The sequence below is a fragment of the Pseudophryne corroboree genome, chromosome 7 (assembly GCF_028390025.1).
Source record: "Pseudophryne corroboree isolate aPseCor3 chromosome 7, aPseCor3.hap2, whole genome shotgun sequence".
NCBI lineage: Eukaryota > Metazoa > Chordata > Amphibia > Anura > Myobatrachidae > Pseudophryne > Pseudophryne corroboree.
Genome location: NC_086450.1, coordinates 109,950,038 through 109,964,706, shown reverse-complemented (window position 1 = coordinate 109,964,706; position 14,669 = coordinate 109,950,038). Strand labels below are relative to the sequence as shown.

General features: G+C 47.6%; 2 protein-coding genes across 5 annotated transcripts in view; one reads left to right on the top strand and one right to left on the bottom strand.

The window, feature by feature from the left end:
- The window catches only part of PRPF40A (pre-mRNA processing factor 40 homolog A), a 266,234-nt gene extending 252,923 nt beyond the window's left edge, over positions 1–13,311 (bottom strand). For 2 of the 3 annotated variants that reach the window (XM_063933527.1, XM_063933529.1), the window contains exon 1: positions 13,208–13,311. In XM_063933527.1, coding sequence (XP_063789597.1) covers positions 13,208–13,252 — 45 coding nt within the window. In that variant the 5' untranslated portion in view covers positions 13,253–13,311. Of the gene's footprint in view, positions 1–12,663; positions 12,853–13,207 lie in introns of those variants that run through there. The other variant, XM_063933528.1, reaches the window with a different exon arrangement.
- ARL6IP6 (ADP ribosylation factor like GTPase 6 interacting protein 6) overlaps positions 12,838–14,669 on the top strand; it is a 126,724-nt gene continuing 124,892 nt past the window's right edge. The window contains exon 1 of one of the 2 annotated variants that reach the window (XM_063933531.1): positions 12,838–12,950. Coding sequence is in view for 1 of the 2 variants with exons in the window: in XM_063933530.1 (XP_063789600.1) it covers positions 13,507–13,528 (22 nt within the window). In the remaining variant the exon portion in view is untranslated. Of the gene's footprint in view, positions 12,951–13,293; positions 13,529–14,669 lie in introns of those variants that run through there. The other variant, XM_063933530.1, reaches the window with a different exon arrangement.

The window sequence follows — 14,669 nt, the reverse complement described above, 5'->3', positions numbered from 1 at the left end:
CCAAGTTAGTTTGACATGATCTGTCCCTCACAAACCCATGCTGGTTCTTGCAAATAATCTTAGCGGTCTGAAGATATTCCTGTATGCTATCCCTTAGAATTCCTTTCAATTTTTTCCCCACTATTGATGTCAAACTAATCAGCCTGTAGTTACCCGGATGATTTTTGGATCCCCTTTTAAATAAAGGCACTACCTCTGCTATACGCCAATCCTTCGGTACCATGCCAGATCTAATTGAACTATTGAAAATCAAGTACAGGGGTCTTGCTAGTTGTGACCTAAGCTCCATAAGTACCCTTGGATGAAGTCCGTCCGGGCCAGGTGATTTATTTATCTTTATTTTGCATAATCTCTCCCTGACTACTACTTCACTTAAACAAGTATCTAACCACGAATCCTTACTGTCACTATCGCTATGCACTACTCCCACCGTCAGTTCTTCTCTGGTGAACATTGATGAAAAAAATGTGTTCAGTATTTCTGCTTTTGATTCGTCATCAATTAACAATACTCCAAATTCATCTTTTAGTGGACCTGTGTTCTCCTTTTTTAACCTTTTACTGCTTATGTATTGAAAAAATTTTTTTAGGAGTGGTTTTACTGTCTATAGCAATTTGCTTTTCATTTTTAATTTTAGCTGCTCTTATTGCATTTTTGCATTCCTTGTAGTACTGGAATGAATCGTCCTTTCCATTAGATTTAAACGCTTTGAAAGCACGCCTCTCTATCGATTTCGGCCTTGACCTTCTTGTTAAGCCACATCGGTTTGAGTTTGGTACACCTGCGCTTACTGCCCATGGGGATAAATTTGTGAATATTGCTATCTAGCAACCCTTTTAAAACATCCCACATTTCCGAAGTGTTCTTAACATGAAACAAAACTTCCCACTCAATGTTGTTTAATGCCCATCTCAGCATACTGAAGTTAGCCTTCCTAAAGTTAAATGTTTTTGTTGAACCCTTATAGCCATGTTTCCTGAAACGGATGTCGAATGTGATCATATAGTGATCACTGTTACCCAAGGTCTCCCCAACTTTAGTATCCGATACGATGTCCACATTGTTAGTAATTACTAGATCTAGAATAGTTGTACCCCTAGTTGGCTCCTCGACTAATTGAGACAAGTAGTGATCTTTGAACATATTTAAGAACCTGTTGCCCCTAGCTTTAACACATGAATCTTTACTCCAATTAATATCAGGATAGTTAAAATCCCCAATCACTAGGATGTCCCCCAATCCCGCAGCCCTTTCGATTTGCTGTAAGAGTTGTTATTCCTCATGTATGCTAATATCTGGCTGTTTGTAGCATGTGCCTATTACTAATTTTTTTGCACCTATATCCCCACTTGAGATTTCGACCCATAATGACGCCACCTTTTCGCCTGTCCCCTCATAAATAACCTCAAGTACGGTTTAAAATAAGATTTTACTTACCGATAAATCTATTTCTCGTAGTCCGTAGTGGATGCTGGGGACTCCGTCAGGACCATGGGGATTAGCGGCTCCGCAGGAGACAGGGCACAAAAATAAAGCTTTAGGATCAGGTGGTGTGCACTGGCTCCTCCCCCTATGACCCTCCTCCAAGCCTCAGTTAGGATACTGTGCCCGGACGAGCGTACACAATAAGGATGGATTTTGAATCCCGGGTAAGACTCATACCAGCCACACCAATCACACCGTACAACTTGTGATCTGAACCCAGTTAACAGTATGACAACGTAGGAGCCTCTGAACAGACGGCTCACAACAATAACAACCCGATTTTTTTGTAACAATAACTATGTACAAGTATTGCAGACAATCCGCACTTGGGATGGGCGCCCAGCATCCACTACGGACTACGAGAAATAGATTTATCGGTAAGTAAAATCTTATTTTCTCTAACGTCCTAGTGGATGCTGGGGACTCCGTCAGGACCATGGGGATTATACCAAAGCTCCCAAACGGGCGGGAGAGTGCGGATGACTCTGCAGCACCGAATGAGAGAACTCCAGGTCCTCTTTAGCCAGGGTATCAAATTTGTAGAATTTTACAAACGTGTTCTCCCCCGACCACGTAGCTGCTCGGCAGAGTTGTAATGCCGAGACCCCTCGGGCAGCCGCCCAGGATGAGCCCACCTTCCTTGTGGAATGGGCCTTGACAGATTTAGGCTGTGGCAGGCCTGCCACAGAATGTGCAAGTTGAATTGTGCTACAAATCCAACGAGCAATCGTCTGCTTAGAAGCAGGAGCACCCAGCTTGTTGGGTGCATACAGTATAAACAGCGAGTCAGATTTTCTGACTCCAGCCGTCCTTGAAATATATATTTTCAATGCCCTGACAACGTCCAGCAACTTGGAATCCTCCAAATCGCTAGTAGCCGCAGGCACCACAATAGGCTGGTTCAGGTGAAACGCTGACACCACCTTAGGCAGAAAATGAGGACGCGTCCGCAGTTCTGCCCTGTCCGAATGGAAAATCAGATATGGGCTTTTATACGATAAAGCCGCCAATTCTGACACTCTCCTGGCTGAAGCCAGGGCCAGTAGCATGGTTACTTTCCATGTAAGATATTTCAAATCCGCCGATTTGAGTGGCTCAAACCAATGGGCTTTGAGAAAATCCAAAACTACATTAAGGTCCCACGGAGCCACTGGGGGCACAACCGGGGGCTGTATATGTAGTACTCCTTTTACAAAAGTCTGGACTTCAGGAACTGAAGCCAATTCTTTCTGGAAGAAAATCGACAGGGCCGAAATTTGAACCTTAATGGACCCCAACTTGAGGCCCATAGACAATCCTGTTTGCAGGAAATGTAGGAATCGACCCAATTGAAATTCCTCCGTGGGGGCCTTCCTGGCCTCACACCACGCAACATATTTTCTCCAAATGCGGTGATAATGTTGTGCAGTCACCTCCTTCCTGGCTTTTACCAGTGTAGGAATGACCTCTTCCGGAATGCCTTTTTCCCTTAGAATTCGGCGTTCAACCGCCATGCCGTCAAACGCAGCCGCGGTAAGTCTTGGAATAGACACGGTCCCTGTTGAAGCAGGTCCCGTCTTAGAGGTAGAGGCCACGGATCTTCCGTGAGCATCTCCTGAAGTTCCGGGTACCAAGTTCTTCTTGGCCAATCCGGAGCCACGAGTATCGTTCTTACTCCCCTTTGCCGTATAATTCTCAGTACTTTTGGTATGAGAGGCAGAGGAGGAAACACATACACTAACTGGAACACCCACGGCGTTACCAGAGCGTCCACAGCTATTGCCTGAGGGTCTCTTGACCTGGCGCAATACCTGTCCAGTTTTTTGTTGAGGCGAGACGCCATCATGTCCACCTTTGGTTTTTCCCAACGGTTCACAATCATGTGGAAGACTTCTGGATGAAGTCCCCACTCTCCCGGGTGTAGATCGTGTCTGCTGAGGAAGTCTGCTTCCCAGTTGTCCCCTCCCGGAATGAACACTGCTGACAGTGCTATCACATGATCTTCCGCCCAGCGAAGAATCCTTGCAGCTTCTGCCATTGCTCTCCTGCTTCTTGTGCCGCCCTGTCTGTTTACGTGGGCGACTGCCGTGATGTTGTCCGACTGGATCAACACCGGCTGACCCTGAAGCAGGGGTTTTGCCAGGCTTAGAGCATTGTAAATCGCTCTTAGCTCCAGTATATTTATGTGAAGAGACATCTCCAGGTTTGACCATACTCCCTGGAAGTTTCTTCCCTGTGTGACCGCTCCCCAGCCTCTCAGACTGGCATCCGTGGTCACCAGGACCCAGTCCTGTATGCCGAATCTGCGGCCCTCTAACAGATGAGCACTCTGCAACCACCACAGCAGAGACACCCTTGTCCGTGGCGATAAGGTTATCCGCTGATGCATCTGCAGATGCGATCCGGACCATTTGTCCAGCAGATCCCACTGAAAAGTTTGTGCGTGGAATCTGCCGAATGGAATCGCTTCGTAAGAAGCCACCATCTTTCCCAGGACTCTTGTGCATTGATGCACAGACACTTTCCCTGGTTTTAGGAGGTTCCCGACAAGTTCGGATAACTCCTTGGCTTTCTCCTCCGGAAGAAACACCTTTTTCTGAACCGTGTCCAGAATCATTCCCAGGAACAGCAGACGTGTCGTCGGGGTCAATTGAGATTTTGGAAAATTCAGAATCCACCCGTGCTGTTGCAGCACTATTTGGGTTAGTGCTACTACGTCCCCCAGCTGTTCCCTGGACCTTGCCCTTATCAGGAGATCGTCCAAGTAAGGGATAATTAATACGCCTTTTCTTCGTAGAAGAAACATCATTTCGGCCATTACCTTGGTAAAGACCCGAGGTGCCGTGGACAATCCAAACGGCAGCGTCTGAAACTGATAATGACAGTTTTGCACCACGAACCTGAGGTACCCTTGATGTGAAGGGCAAATTGGGACATGCAGGTAAGCATCCTTGATGTCCAGGGACACCATAAAGTCCCCTTCTTCCAGATTCGCTATCACTGCTCTGAGTGACTCCATCTTGAACTTGAATTTTTGTATGTACAGGTTCAAAGATTTCAGATTTAGAATAGGTCTTACCGAGCCGTCCGGCTTCGGGACCACAAATAGTGTGGAATAATACCCCTTTCCCTGTTGTAGGAGGGGTACCTTGACTATCACCTGCTGAGAATACAGCTTGTGAATGGCTTCCAATACCGTCGCCCTGTCTGAGGGAGACGTTGGCAGAGCAGACTTTAGGAACCGGCGAGGGGGAGACTTCTCGAATTCCAACCTGTAACCCTGAGATATTATCTGCAGAATCCAGGGGTCCACCTGTGAGTGAGCCCACTGTGCGCTGAAATTCTTGAGTCGACCCCCCACCGCCCCTGAGTCCGCTTGTAAAGCCCCAACGTCATGCTGAGGGCTTTGCAGAAGCCGGGGGGGGGGGGGCTTCTGCTCCTGGGAAGAAGCTGCTTGGTGCACTCTCTTACCCTTTCCTTTGCCTCGGGGCAAATATGACTGTCCTTTCGCCCGCTTGTTCCTATAGGAACGAGAGGACTGCGGCTGAAAAGACGGTGTCTTTTTCTGTTGGGAGGGGACCGGAGGTAAAAAGGTGGATTTCCCGGCTGTTGCCGTGGCCACCAAATCCGATAGACCGACCCCAAATAATTCCTCCCCCTTATACGGCAATACTTCCATATGCCGTTTGGAATCCGCATCACCTGACCATTGTCGCGTCCATAAACTTCTTCTGGCAGATATGGACATCACACTTACTCTCGATGCCAGAGTGCAAATATCCCTCTGTGCATCTCGCATATATAGAAATGCATCCTTTAAATGCTCTATAGTCAGTAAAATACTGTCCCTATCCAGGGTATCAATATTTTCAGTCAGGGAATCCGACCAAACCACCCCAGCACTGCACATCCATGCAGAGGCGATGGCTGGTCGCAGTATAACACCAGTATGAGTGTATATACTTTTCAGGGTAGTTTCCAGCCTCCTATCTGCTGGATCCTTGAGGGCGGCCGTTTCAGGAGACGGTAACGCCACTTGTTTTGATAAGCGTGTGAGCGCCTTATCCACCCTAGGGGGTGTTTCCCAGCGCGCCCTAACCTCTGGCGGGAAAGGATATAATGCCAATAACTTCTTTGAAATTAGCAGTTTTCTATCGGGGTTAACCCACGCTTCATCACACACTTCATTCAATTCGTCTGATTCAGGAAAAACTACAGGTAGTTTTTTCAGACCCCACATAATACCCCTTTTTGTGGTACATGCAGTATCAGAGATATGTAAAGCCTCCTTCATTGCCGTGATCATATAACGTGTGGCCCTACTGGAAAATACGTTTGTTTCTTCACCGTCGACACTAGATTCGGTGTCCGTGTCTGGGTCTGTGTCGACCGACTGAGGTAAAGGGCGTTTTACAGCCCCTGACGGTGTCTGAGACGCCTGTACAGGTACTAACTGGTTTTCCGGCCGTCTCATGTCGTCAACTGATTTTTGTAATGTGCTGACATTATCACGTAATTCCATAAATAAAGCCATCCATTCCGGTGTCGACTCCCTCGGGGGTGACATCACCATTACCGGCAATTGCTCCGCCTCCACACCAACATCGTCCTCATACATGTCGACACACACGTACCGACACACAGCAGACACACAGGGAATGCTCTTATCGAAGACAGGACCCCACTAGCCCTTTGGGGAGACAGAGGGAGAGTTTGCCAGCACACACCCAAGCGCTATAAATATATAGGAACAACCCTATAGAAGTGTTGTCTCCCTTATAGCAGCTTAATATATATCAAAAACGCCAAAAAAAGTGCCCCCCCCTCTCTTTTTTACCCTGTTTCTGTAGTGCAGTGCAGGGGAGAGTCCTGGGAGCCTTCCTCGCAGCGGAGCTGAGCAGGAAAATGGCGCTGTGTGCTGAGGAGATAGGCCCCGCCCCCTATTTCGGCGGGCTCTTCTCCGGAGTTTGTGAGACCTGGCAGGGGTTAAATACATCCATATAGCCCCAAGGGCTATATGTGATGTATTTTTTAGCCAGAACAAGGTATTCTCATTGCTGCCCAGGGCGCCCCCTGCAGCGCCCTGCACAGTCCGTGACCGCTGGTGTGAAGTGTGTGACAACAATGGCGCACAGCTGCAGTGCTGTGCGCTACCTCATGAAGACTGAAAAGTCTTCTGCCGCCGGTTTCTGGACCTCTTCGCTTTTCGGCATCTGCAAGGGGGTCGGCGGCGCGGCTCCGGGACCGGACTCCATGGCTGGGCCTGTGTTCGATCCCTCTGGAGCTAATGGTGTCCAGTAGCCTAAGAAGCCAATCCATCCTGCACGCAGGTGAGTTCACTTCTTCTCCCCTAAGTCCCTCGTTGCAGTGAGCCTGTTGCCAGCAGGACTCACTGAAAATAAAAAACCTAAAAACTTTTTCTAAGCAGCTCTTTAGGAGAGCCACCTAGATTGCACCCTGCTCGGACGGGCACAAAAACCTAACTGAGGCTTGGAGGAGGGTCATAGGGGGAGGAGCCAGTGCACACCACCTGATCCTAAAGCTTTATTTTTGTGCCCTGTCTCCTGCAAAGCCGCTAATCCCCATGGTCCTGACGGAGTCCCCAGCATCCACTAGGACGTTAGAGAAAAGACTGTTTAACATAAAAACATACACCTCCTCCTCCTTCACCCGCAAGTGCCGTTGGTGAAGTGTGTGGGAGCATGGAGTGCAGCGCTACCTCTGCGCTGCTACCTCGTTACTGAAGTCTTCTGCCGTCTGATGTCTTCGGATCTTCTCATACTCACCCGGCTTCTTTCTTCTGGCTTCTGTGAGGTCGGTGACGGCGCGGCTTCGGGAACAAGCAGCTAGGCGAACCAAGTGATCGAACCCTCTGGAGCTAATGGTGTCCAGTAGCCTAAGAAACAGAGCCCTTAACTAAGCAGAAGTAGGTCTGACTTCTCTCCCCTCAGTCCCACAATGCAGGGAGCCTGTAAAAAACCTAACAAAAGTATTTTCTAGAGAAACTCAGTAGAGCTCTACTAGTGTGTGTCCAGTCACTCCTGGGCACAAAGTCTAACTAAGGAGGAGGAGGGGCATAGAGGGAGGAGCCAGTTCACACCAAGTCAAAGTCTTTTTAGTGTGCCCAAGCTCCTGCGGATCCAGTCTATACCCAATGGTCCTTTTGGAGTCCCCAGCATCCTCTAGGACGTAAGAGAAAGAACAACTGAATAGCTGCCGAGAGGTGCAAACAACTGAATCGCCTCCTATGAATCTTCCTAAAACGGCATATCCAGTAAAGCTATAATAAAGGAGGCCACTAGCAACTCTAAAGAAGTTTCAGTCTTCCAAGACAGAGATTGGAGTAACTGTGTATGGGACAACAATAGCACGCTTACTTTATGAATCTGGGTTGTATGGGAGGCTGGCTGGCAGAAAATCAAACTCATATTGAAGCCCAGCTACAGTTTGCCCAAAGCAATGTGGGAGACATGACCATGTGGAGGAAGATTCTATGGTCTTAGGAGATCAAAACTGAACTCTTCAGCCACAATGCTAATTGTAATACTTAGGGCAAACGTAATGCTGCACATCACAGTGAAAACACAGTCCCTACATGAATGCATCATGTAATGGAGATGCTTTTATGTGGCAAGTACTGGAAAGCAACTAAAAAGAGGAAACAATAAACCAATGTACAGAGGAAAACCTGATGCAGTCTACACAAGTGCAATTGGACATTTATTTATTAGTAGTTTCTTATATGCTTGAAGATTTTTCTTCCAACATGACAAAGACCACACTAGACTGGCTTAACACCAAAAAGGTTACTGACCTATGTGACCAAGTGAAAGACCAGATATCAATTCGATTGAGCAGCTGTGGCAACGCCTAAGAATGTGCTGTCTACCAATGCTCTCTGAAAGGCCCTACACATTGGAATTGGACGAAGTGCCCAACGGCTGACCCGGCAGAGTGTGTGTGTGTGTGTGTGTGTGTGTGTGTGTGTGTGTGTGTGTGTGTGTGTGTGTGTGTGTGTGTATGTATGTATGTATGTATGTATGTATGTATGTATGTGTGTATGTATGTATGTATGTGTGTGTGGGGAATTACGTTTTTTCACTCCCTGACGTCACTTGGCCCCATAGCCCTGCATGCTAATATAGACGAGATTGTCCATATTGGCTTGCATGTATAAACGAGCCGGCACCAACGATGAACGAGCGCAGGGCCGCGCATCGTTCATCGTTGGTGCCCACACACTGGGTGATATGAACGATATCTCGTTCACTTATGAACAAGATCGTTCATAACGCTCAGTGTAATCGGCCCTTAAGCCAACCAGACGGAGCTTCATCAACTTTGACAAGAAGAATCTGCTTAAATTCTGGTGTATAGATGTGCAAAACAGACACTTAGCCAAATGGACTCAGAGCTATAACTACTACCAAAGGTGGTTCTAACAAGCACTAACTCTGGGATGGCGATTACTAATGCAACTACATATTCTCAAACTTTTGTTACCAATTATTTTTTTTACAAATGTATGGATTACACTTTTTGGACTTTGTGTTGATTAGTGGGAATAAACTTCAATAAAATTTACCATGGTTCCATGTTGTAAAACAGCAAAAGGTGTAAAAGCTCAAAAGGGGTGAATACCTTATATAGCCTCTGTATGTACAACGCAGACTACTGCAACAGGCCTTCTTGTTTGGTGTAATTGCACAAAACTTCATACAGTTGGTGCTTTTAAAATCATGGCTCCTACATGTGGCAAGGAAACTAAAGTGAAGCCCATCTGCTTACAGCATCACCGGACAGAAAAACCTGTCACGGTCTTAAGCGGAGTACACACTGGAGCAACGGACATTCGTTCAGATATCAGAACGAACGCCCTTAAGGACAGATACAGTGTACACGCTGGAACGAGTTTTATGAAGGCTGGAACGATCATGAATAGTCTTTCATAAGCATAAACAAGATCGCTAGGATTGATGTGGAGCGCATCAAACCTAGCGTCATTCACTAATGACAGCGCAATCACCCATACACACATAGCGATATAGAGATTTGTCATTCCTAAACCGCAAAATCGGCCCAACATCGCTCCAGTGTGCTTTTTTAGGGTGTTTATTAGGATTTATGTATATATTCTCAAGATATAGTTTTTCCAGCCCTCTCTCTAATGCATTTGTATTGTGGAAGACAATAATGGCTATAAATTTAATTCTAATACTGAACTATTAATTAGAATAAAGCAATTAAGGGATAAATTAATATTGTACATATACACCCCCCAATTACTAGACTTCATTTTTTGACACTAGATTAGTGATGGCTAACCTTGACACTCCAGCTGTTGTTGAACTACACATCCCAGCATGCCCTGCTACAGTTTTGCTATTTGGCCTTGCTAAAACTGATGCAGGGCATGCTGGGATGTGTAGTTCAACAACAGCTGGAGTGTCAAGGTTAGCCATCACTGCACTAGACTCAGGCACAGACTATAGTGGAATCTAGAGCATGGGTTGATACCATAGGGTACGTGTCCCCACAGTTCATTCACCTGACACCATAGAAATAGCTGTAAAACAGACTAAAAACATTGGGACATTGGATACAATAAATGGTGTTGAGGCAGGGCCGGACTGGCCATCTGGCACTTCTGGCAAATGCCAGAAGGGCCGATGGCCACTTGGGCCGGTCCAGCGGTCACTGAGACACGCTGCCGCTCAGTCCGGCGGCAGCATGTCTCAGCTGTCAGGAGAGGAGAGCAGAGCTCCCGCCAGCGCGGCTGTGTCTGGTGCTGCGGCGGCTTAATTCAAACCAGCCGCCGGTTCGTGAGCCAATCAGAGCTCGCGGACCGGCAGCCAATCAGAAGCCGCCGGTCCGCGAGCTCTGACTGGCTCACGAACCGGCGGCTGGTTTGAACGAAGCCGCCGCAGCACCAGACACAGCCGCGCTGGCGGGCGCTCTGCTCTCCTGATTCACCCCAGTCCCTCACAGCCCGGAGGAGCAGCAGCAGCAGTGGTAAGTAGCTGCAGCACTGGCTGCTGTGGGGACAATTGTATATCTGGCACTGTGGGGGCAATTGGATGGCACTGTGGGGCATTTGTATACCTGGCACTGTGGGGGCATTTGTATACCTGGCACTGTGGGGGCATTTGTATACCTGGCACTGTGGGGGCATTTGTATACCTGGCACTGTGGGGGCATTTGTATACCTAGCACTGTGGGGGCATTTGTATACCTGGCACTGTGGGGGCAATTGTTTACCTGGCACTGTGGGGGCAATTGTTTACCTGGCACTGTGGGGGCAATTGTATACCTGGCACTGTGGGGGCAATTGTATACCTGGCACTGTGGGGGCAATTGTATACCTGGCACTGTGGGGGCATTTGTATACCTGACACTGTGGGGGCATTTGTATACCTGGCACTGTGGGGGCATTTGTATACCTGGCACTGTGGGGGCATTTGTATACCTGGCACTGTGGAGGCATTTGTATACCTGGCACTGTGGGGGCAATTGTGGATCTGGCACTGCACTATTGGGGGCATATAATGTAAATTTCGGCTCATACTGGGTGCTATAATGTGAATTTTGGCTCATACTGTGTGGTATAATGTGAAAGAGGCACCAGTACTAGATAGTATAAGGGGTCCTACTATTGTGGTGCATAATGCGTATAAGGGGTGTATGGTGTGATAAACGACACTGAAGGACACGCCCCCTTTTGAGTGGCCACGCCCACTTTTCTGGAGCGTGCGCGCTTATTTACAAACTTCACATTTACATACCCCCACTTACAAATTTCCACTTCAACCACTGGTTGTGTGTATTTTAATATTTAATATTGTATGTTGTTAGAATATTAATTATATTTGTAAGAGCATAGACTAATAAGTGGGAGGAGTCAGAAATAGTAAGGGGAGGAGTCACAAAGGTGGGCCTGTGTGCTTCAAAAATGCCAGGGCCTATTTTTAGTCCCAGTCCGGCCCTGTGTTGAGGTATATGCTATTCACTGCAATATAACACACCAAAAACTATTGAACGCGTCTAAAGAGGTATGGTGAAAAATGTTTTAATATCCCACTGCTCCCCTCACCAGTGGCAGTTTTATCTACCAGTCCATGGTCAACAGCAGAAAAGAATGTGGCTGCATGAAGTATTACAAAGTTTCAAAAGAATATAGTTAAGGTTTCTTACCGCTGATACCCATGTATACAGCGATTTTAAGTTTTCCAAAGCTTTATTATAGAAAGCGCAATCTTAAGAACTTACACAGTGCATTTCACAAGTTTTCAAGGAGAAAGCAGCTGTGAATACTGATTTAAGCACAGAAAGCATAATACTTAATAGCCTGCGAAATCACTGTGTACAAAACCATTAACTTGCAATCTGTACTGTGATTATGTTACCTAGGAGACTAGCAAGTCAATCACACTGCTCAATTTATCTAAGTGATGCAAAAAAGAACCAAATGCTTGCTAAGCAATGTGTGCTTTCTGTAAGGCCAGGTACTGACTACCATTTAAACAGTAGCATCTCAAACGCCATTGTCAATACACGTTAAAAAGGAACGAGCTTAATATACATTGATGCTCGTACTACAATGCAAAAAATTGATCCATTTGAATCAATCAAGTTTAAATGCAAAATGGTACAGTAATGGGCTCAATCATCACCCCTTATACACAGTGTCACATGGAAGTCACTAATAATGGCTGCATATATTTCAATGCCAGTGGGCAAGCAGACAGAAGAGCAGACTATGGATATTGTACAAACAGGCAACTCTGTAAGGCGCTACCTGCTCCTTCACTTCCCCAGTGATACATCTATTACAATCTGCAGGGACCAAGCAGCACATCTCCTATGAGCCCTTTGTGTAAACCCCAACATGTAACCTGGCATAACACTTGCAATGCACAACCCATGCATCTGTGATTACAGATCCCAGCATTCCCTGTCTAGCTCTGGCTACAAAGGCATGCTGGGACTTGTGGTCCTAGGATCTGCTTGCCTATGGCACACCACTACAGTCCAGTGCTTATGGAGCCAAGGCCTTGGGCGACTCCCGGTGCTTTCTAGGTGACCAGCAACAGCAGCGCCCAGCCTTCGGGGATGGCCAGCCGGGCACAGTGGGCACGGGAACCTATGCATTGGGCAAAGAGAGACAGGCTACGTGTAGAGGACTCAGAAAGCCGCACTCACCATGATGCCGCCTCCGCTCAGCAGCCTCCCAGCAAGGGACACGCGTATTGGTACCCGGCACACTGAGCCTGGAGGCCGGCGCTCACTTACGTCACTCAGGGGGCGCGGCAGGGGGAGGGCGGGTGCAGAGTGACAGCCTCAGCCAATGGCGGCGCGTCATGCTCAGGGCGGGTAAGAAGCGCTCAGTGATTGGCTGCTGGGTGCATGGGACAGAGGTGTACACGGTCTGGCTTCACCTTCTTACTCTCTTAGACTCTGTACGCGGAGGCCCGGGAGCGAGCCATAAGGTACCGGTGTGACAAGGCTCAGTGTGCCCTGATAGGGACCGAGTCAGGAGATCCCGCCTAAATATGGACTGAGCTGCCGCAGAACCTCCGTACCGGCAATGCTGTCGCTGAGAGGCAGCCTCCCCAGAGCTTCTGCGGCGGCTATGGCGGTTTCCCGGTGACCCGAGCTGCTGACCGGGCACAGGAGACGCCTGGTGACCCTGTTATACGCTCGTGTGGTGGTGGCTGTGTGTATATATGTGTATGTATATACTGACAGCAACAGCCGGCGGGGGGCGGTCAGTCCAGTGAAGAATATACATCGCAGTCTCCCGCTCAGTGACTGACGCGCGGAGGGATCTGACTGGCGCTATGTGACTTGCTGCAGGCTGAGGAGGGCACGCATGCGCACTAGCTTCTCTAAATAACCCTCAGAGCGGCGGAAGGATACCCTCAGAAACTTTAACTTTTGTCCCAATTTGTATTAATCTGCAACAATTGTTTCTTTGTAATGCAGCGGCATACACTCTATTTGTACCATACATAATAGTTTCTATGGAACAAGTACGTATCAGACATGAGAATACATCCCCAGAAAGGTAGTTATGAGATTAATCCCATTAATTTTATCGTAGATATGCATGTACTGAAGCAATATCCAAACAAAAAATGGCTACGGTACATGGCCATGAGTATAAAGCACAGTGTACGCAATAAATTCATATGTCACAGTATGCAATATGCTGTATTCATAAATACGTCTTGGTAATGAAATTAGCCTGCTGATACATTAAGCAGGTAGGTACTGGGCATACTTGCCTACTCTCTGGAATGGCCGGGAGGCTCAAAAAAATCAGGTGGTGCTCCCGGACCCTGGAAAGGTAGGTAAGGCTCCCGCATACCTGCTACAGCCCCCGCTTCCCCCCTCAGCTGCCCACAATAGAGTGCAAGTGGGTGGGCCGGGGTACCTGATGATGCGATTCGCGGTGAATCATGTCATCATAGCCTAATTTCTCAACCCTGTAGATTGGGGGGCAGGGCCATGATGACGTGATCATGCCGCCATCCCCTCAGACAGCCCACCTATATGCTGGCTACACCCCCTTTGCGCCAACCGAACTGCCCGCTGTCGGAGAAGGGGGCAGCCAAATCGGTAAGTATGGTACTGGGATCATCAGAAAAATAGACACAAGGTGCTATAAGCAGCGATTTGGGGATGTAGATTTACAGTGGCGCTAACTGTAGTTTAAAGCTTTCCGGGTTTACGCTGACTGTTAGGGGGTCTATTCATGTAGTAGTGAAAAGTCTAAAGAAGTTGCCCATGTCAACCAATCAGCATTGAAGCAACATTTATAATTTGCATACTATAAAATTATACAGAACAACTGATTGGTTGCCATGGGCAACTTCTCCATTGGCTCACTTCGCCATACTTTTCACTGCTTCATGAATAGACTTAGTGTCACTTCAAATTTTCAACTCCAACCCACAGAGAAGCGCTGCTGCTTTATAAATATAGACCAAGGTTGGAGCAGGTTTCTGTTTCTGCTGCTCCTTTTTGTGCTGCAACATTAAACAGATGGTTGAGCAAACCCAGAGCCAAACCATACCATGCTAAGGGGTAAATGTATTATAGCGGCACGTATCATTACCGAAGCGAAGCAGGAAGGGAAAACGACAAGATGTATAAACCTATTGTCTGCCGAAGCAGGGGGATGAAAGCTCCCGCCTCCGGCGATG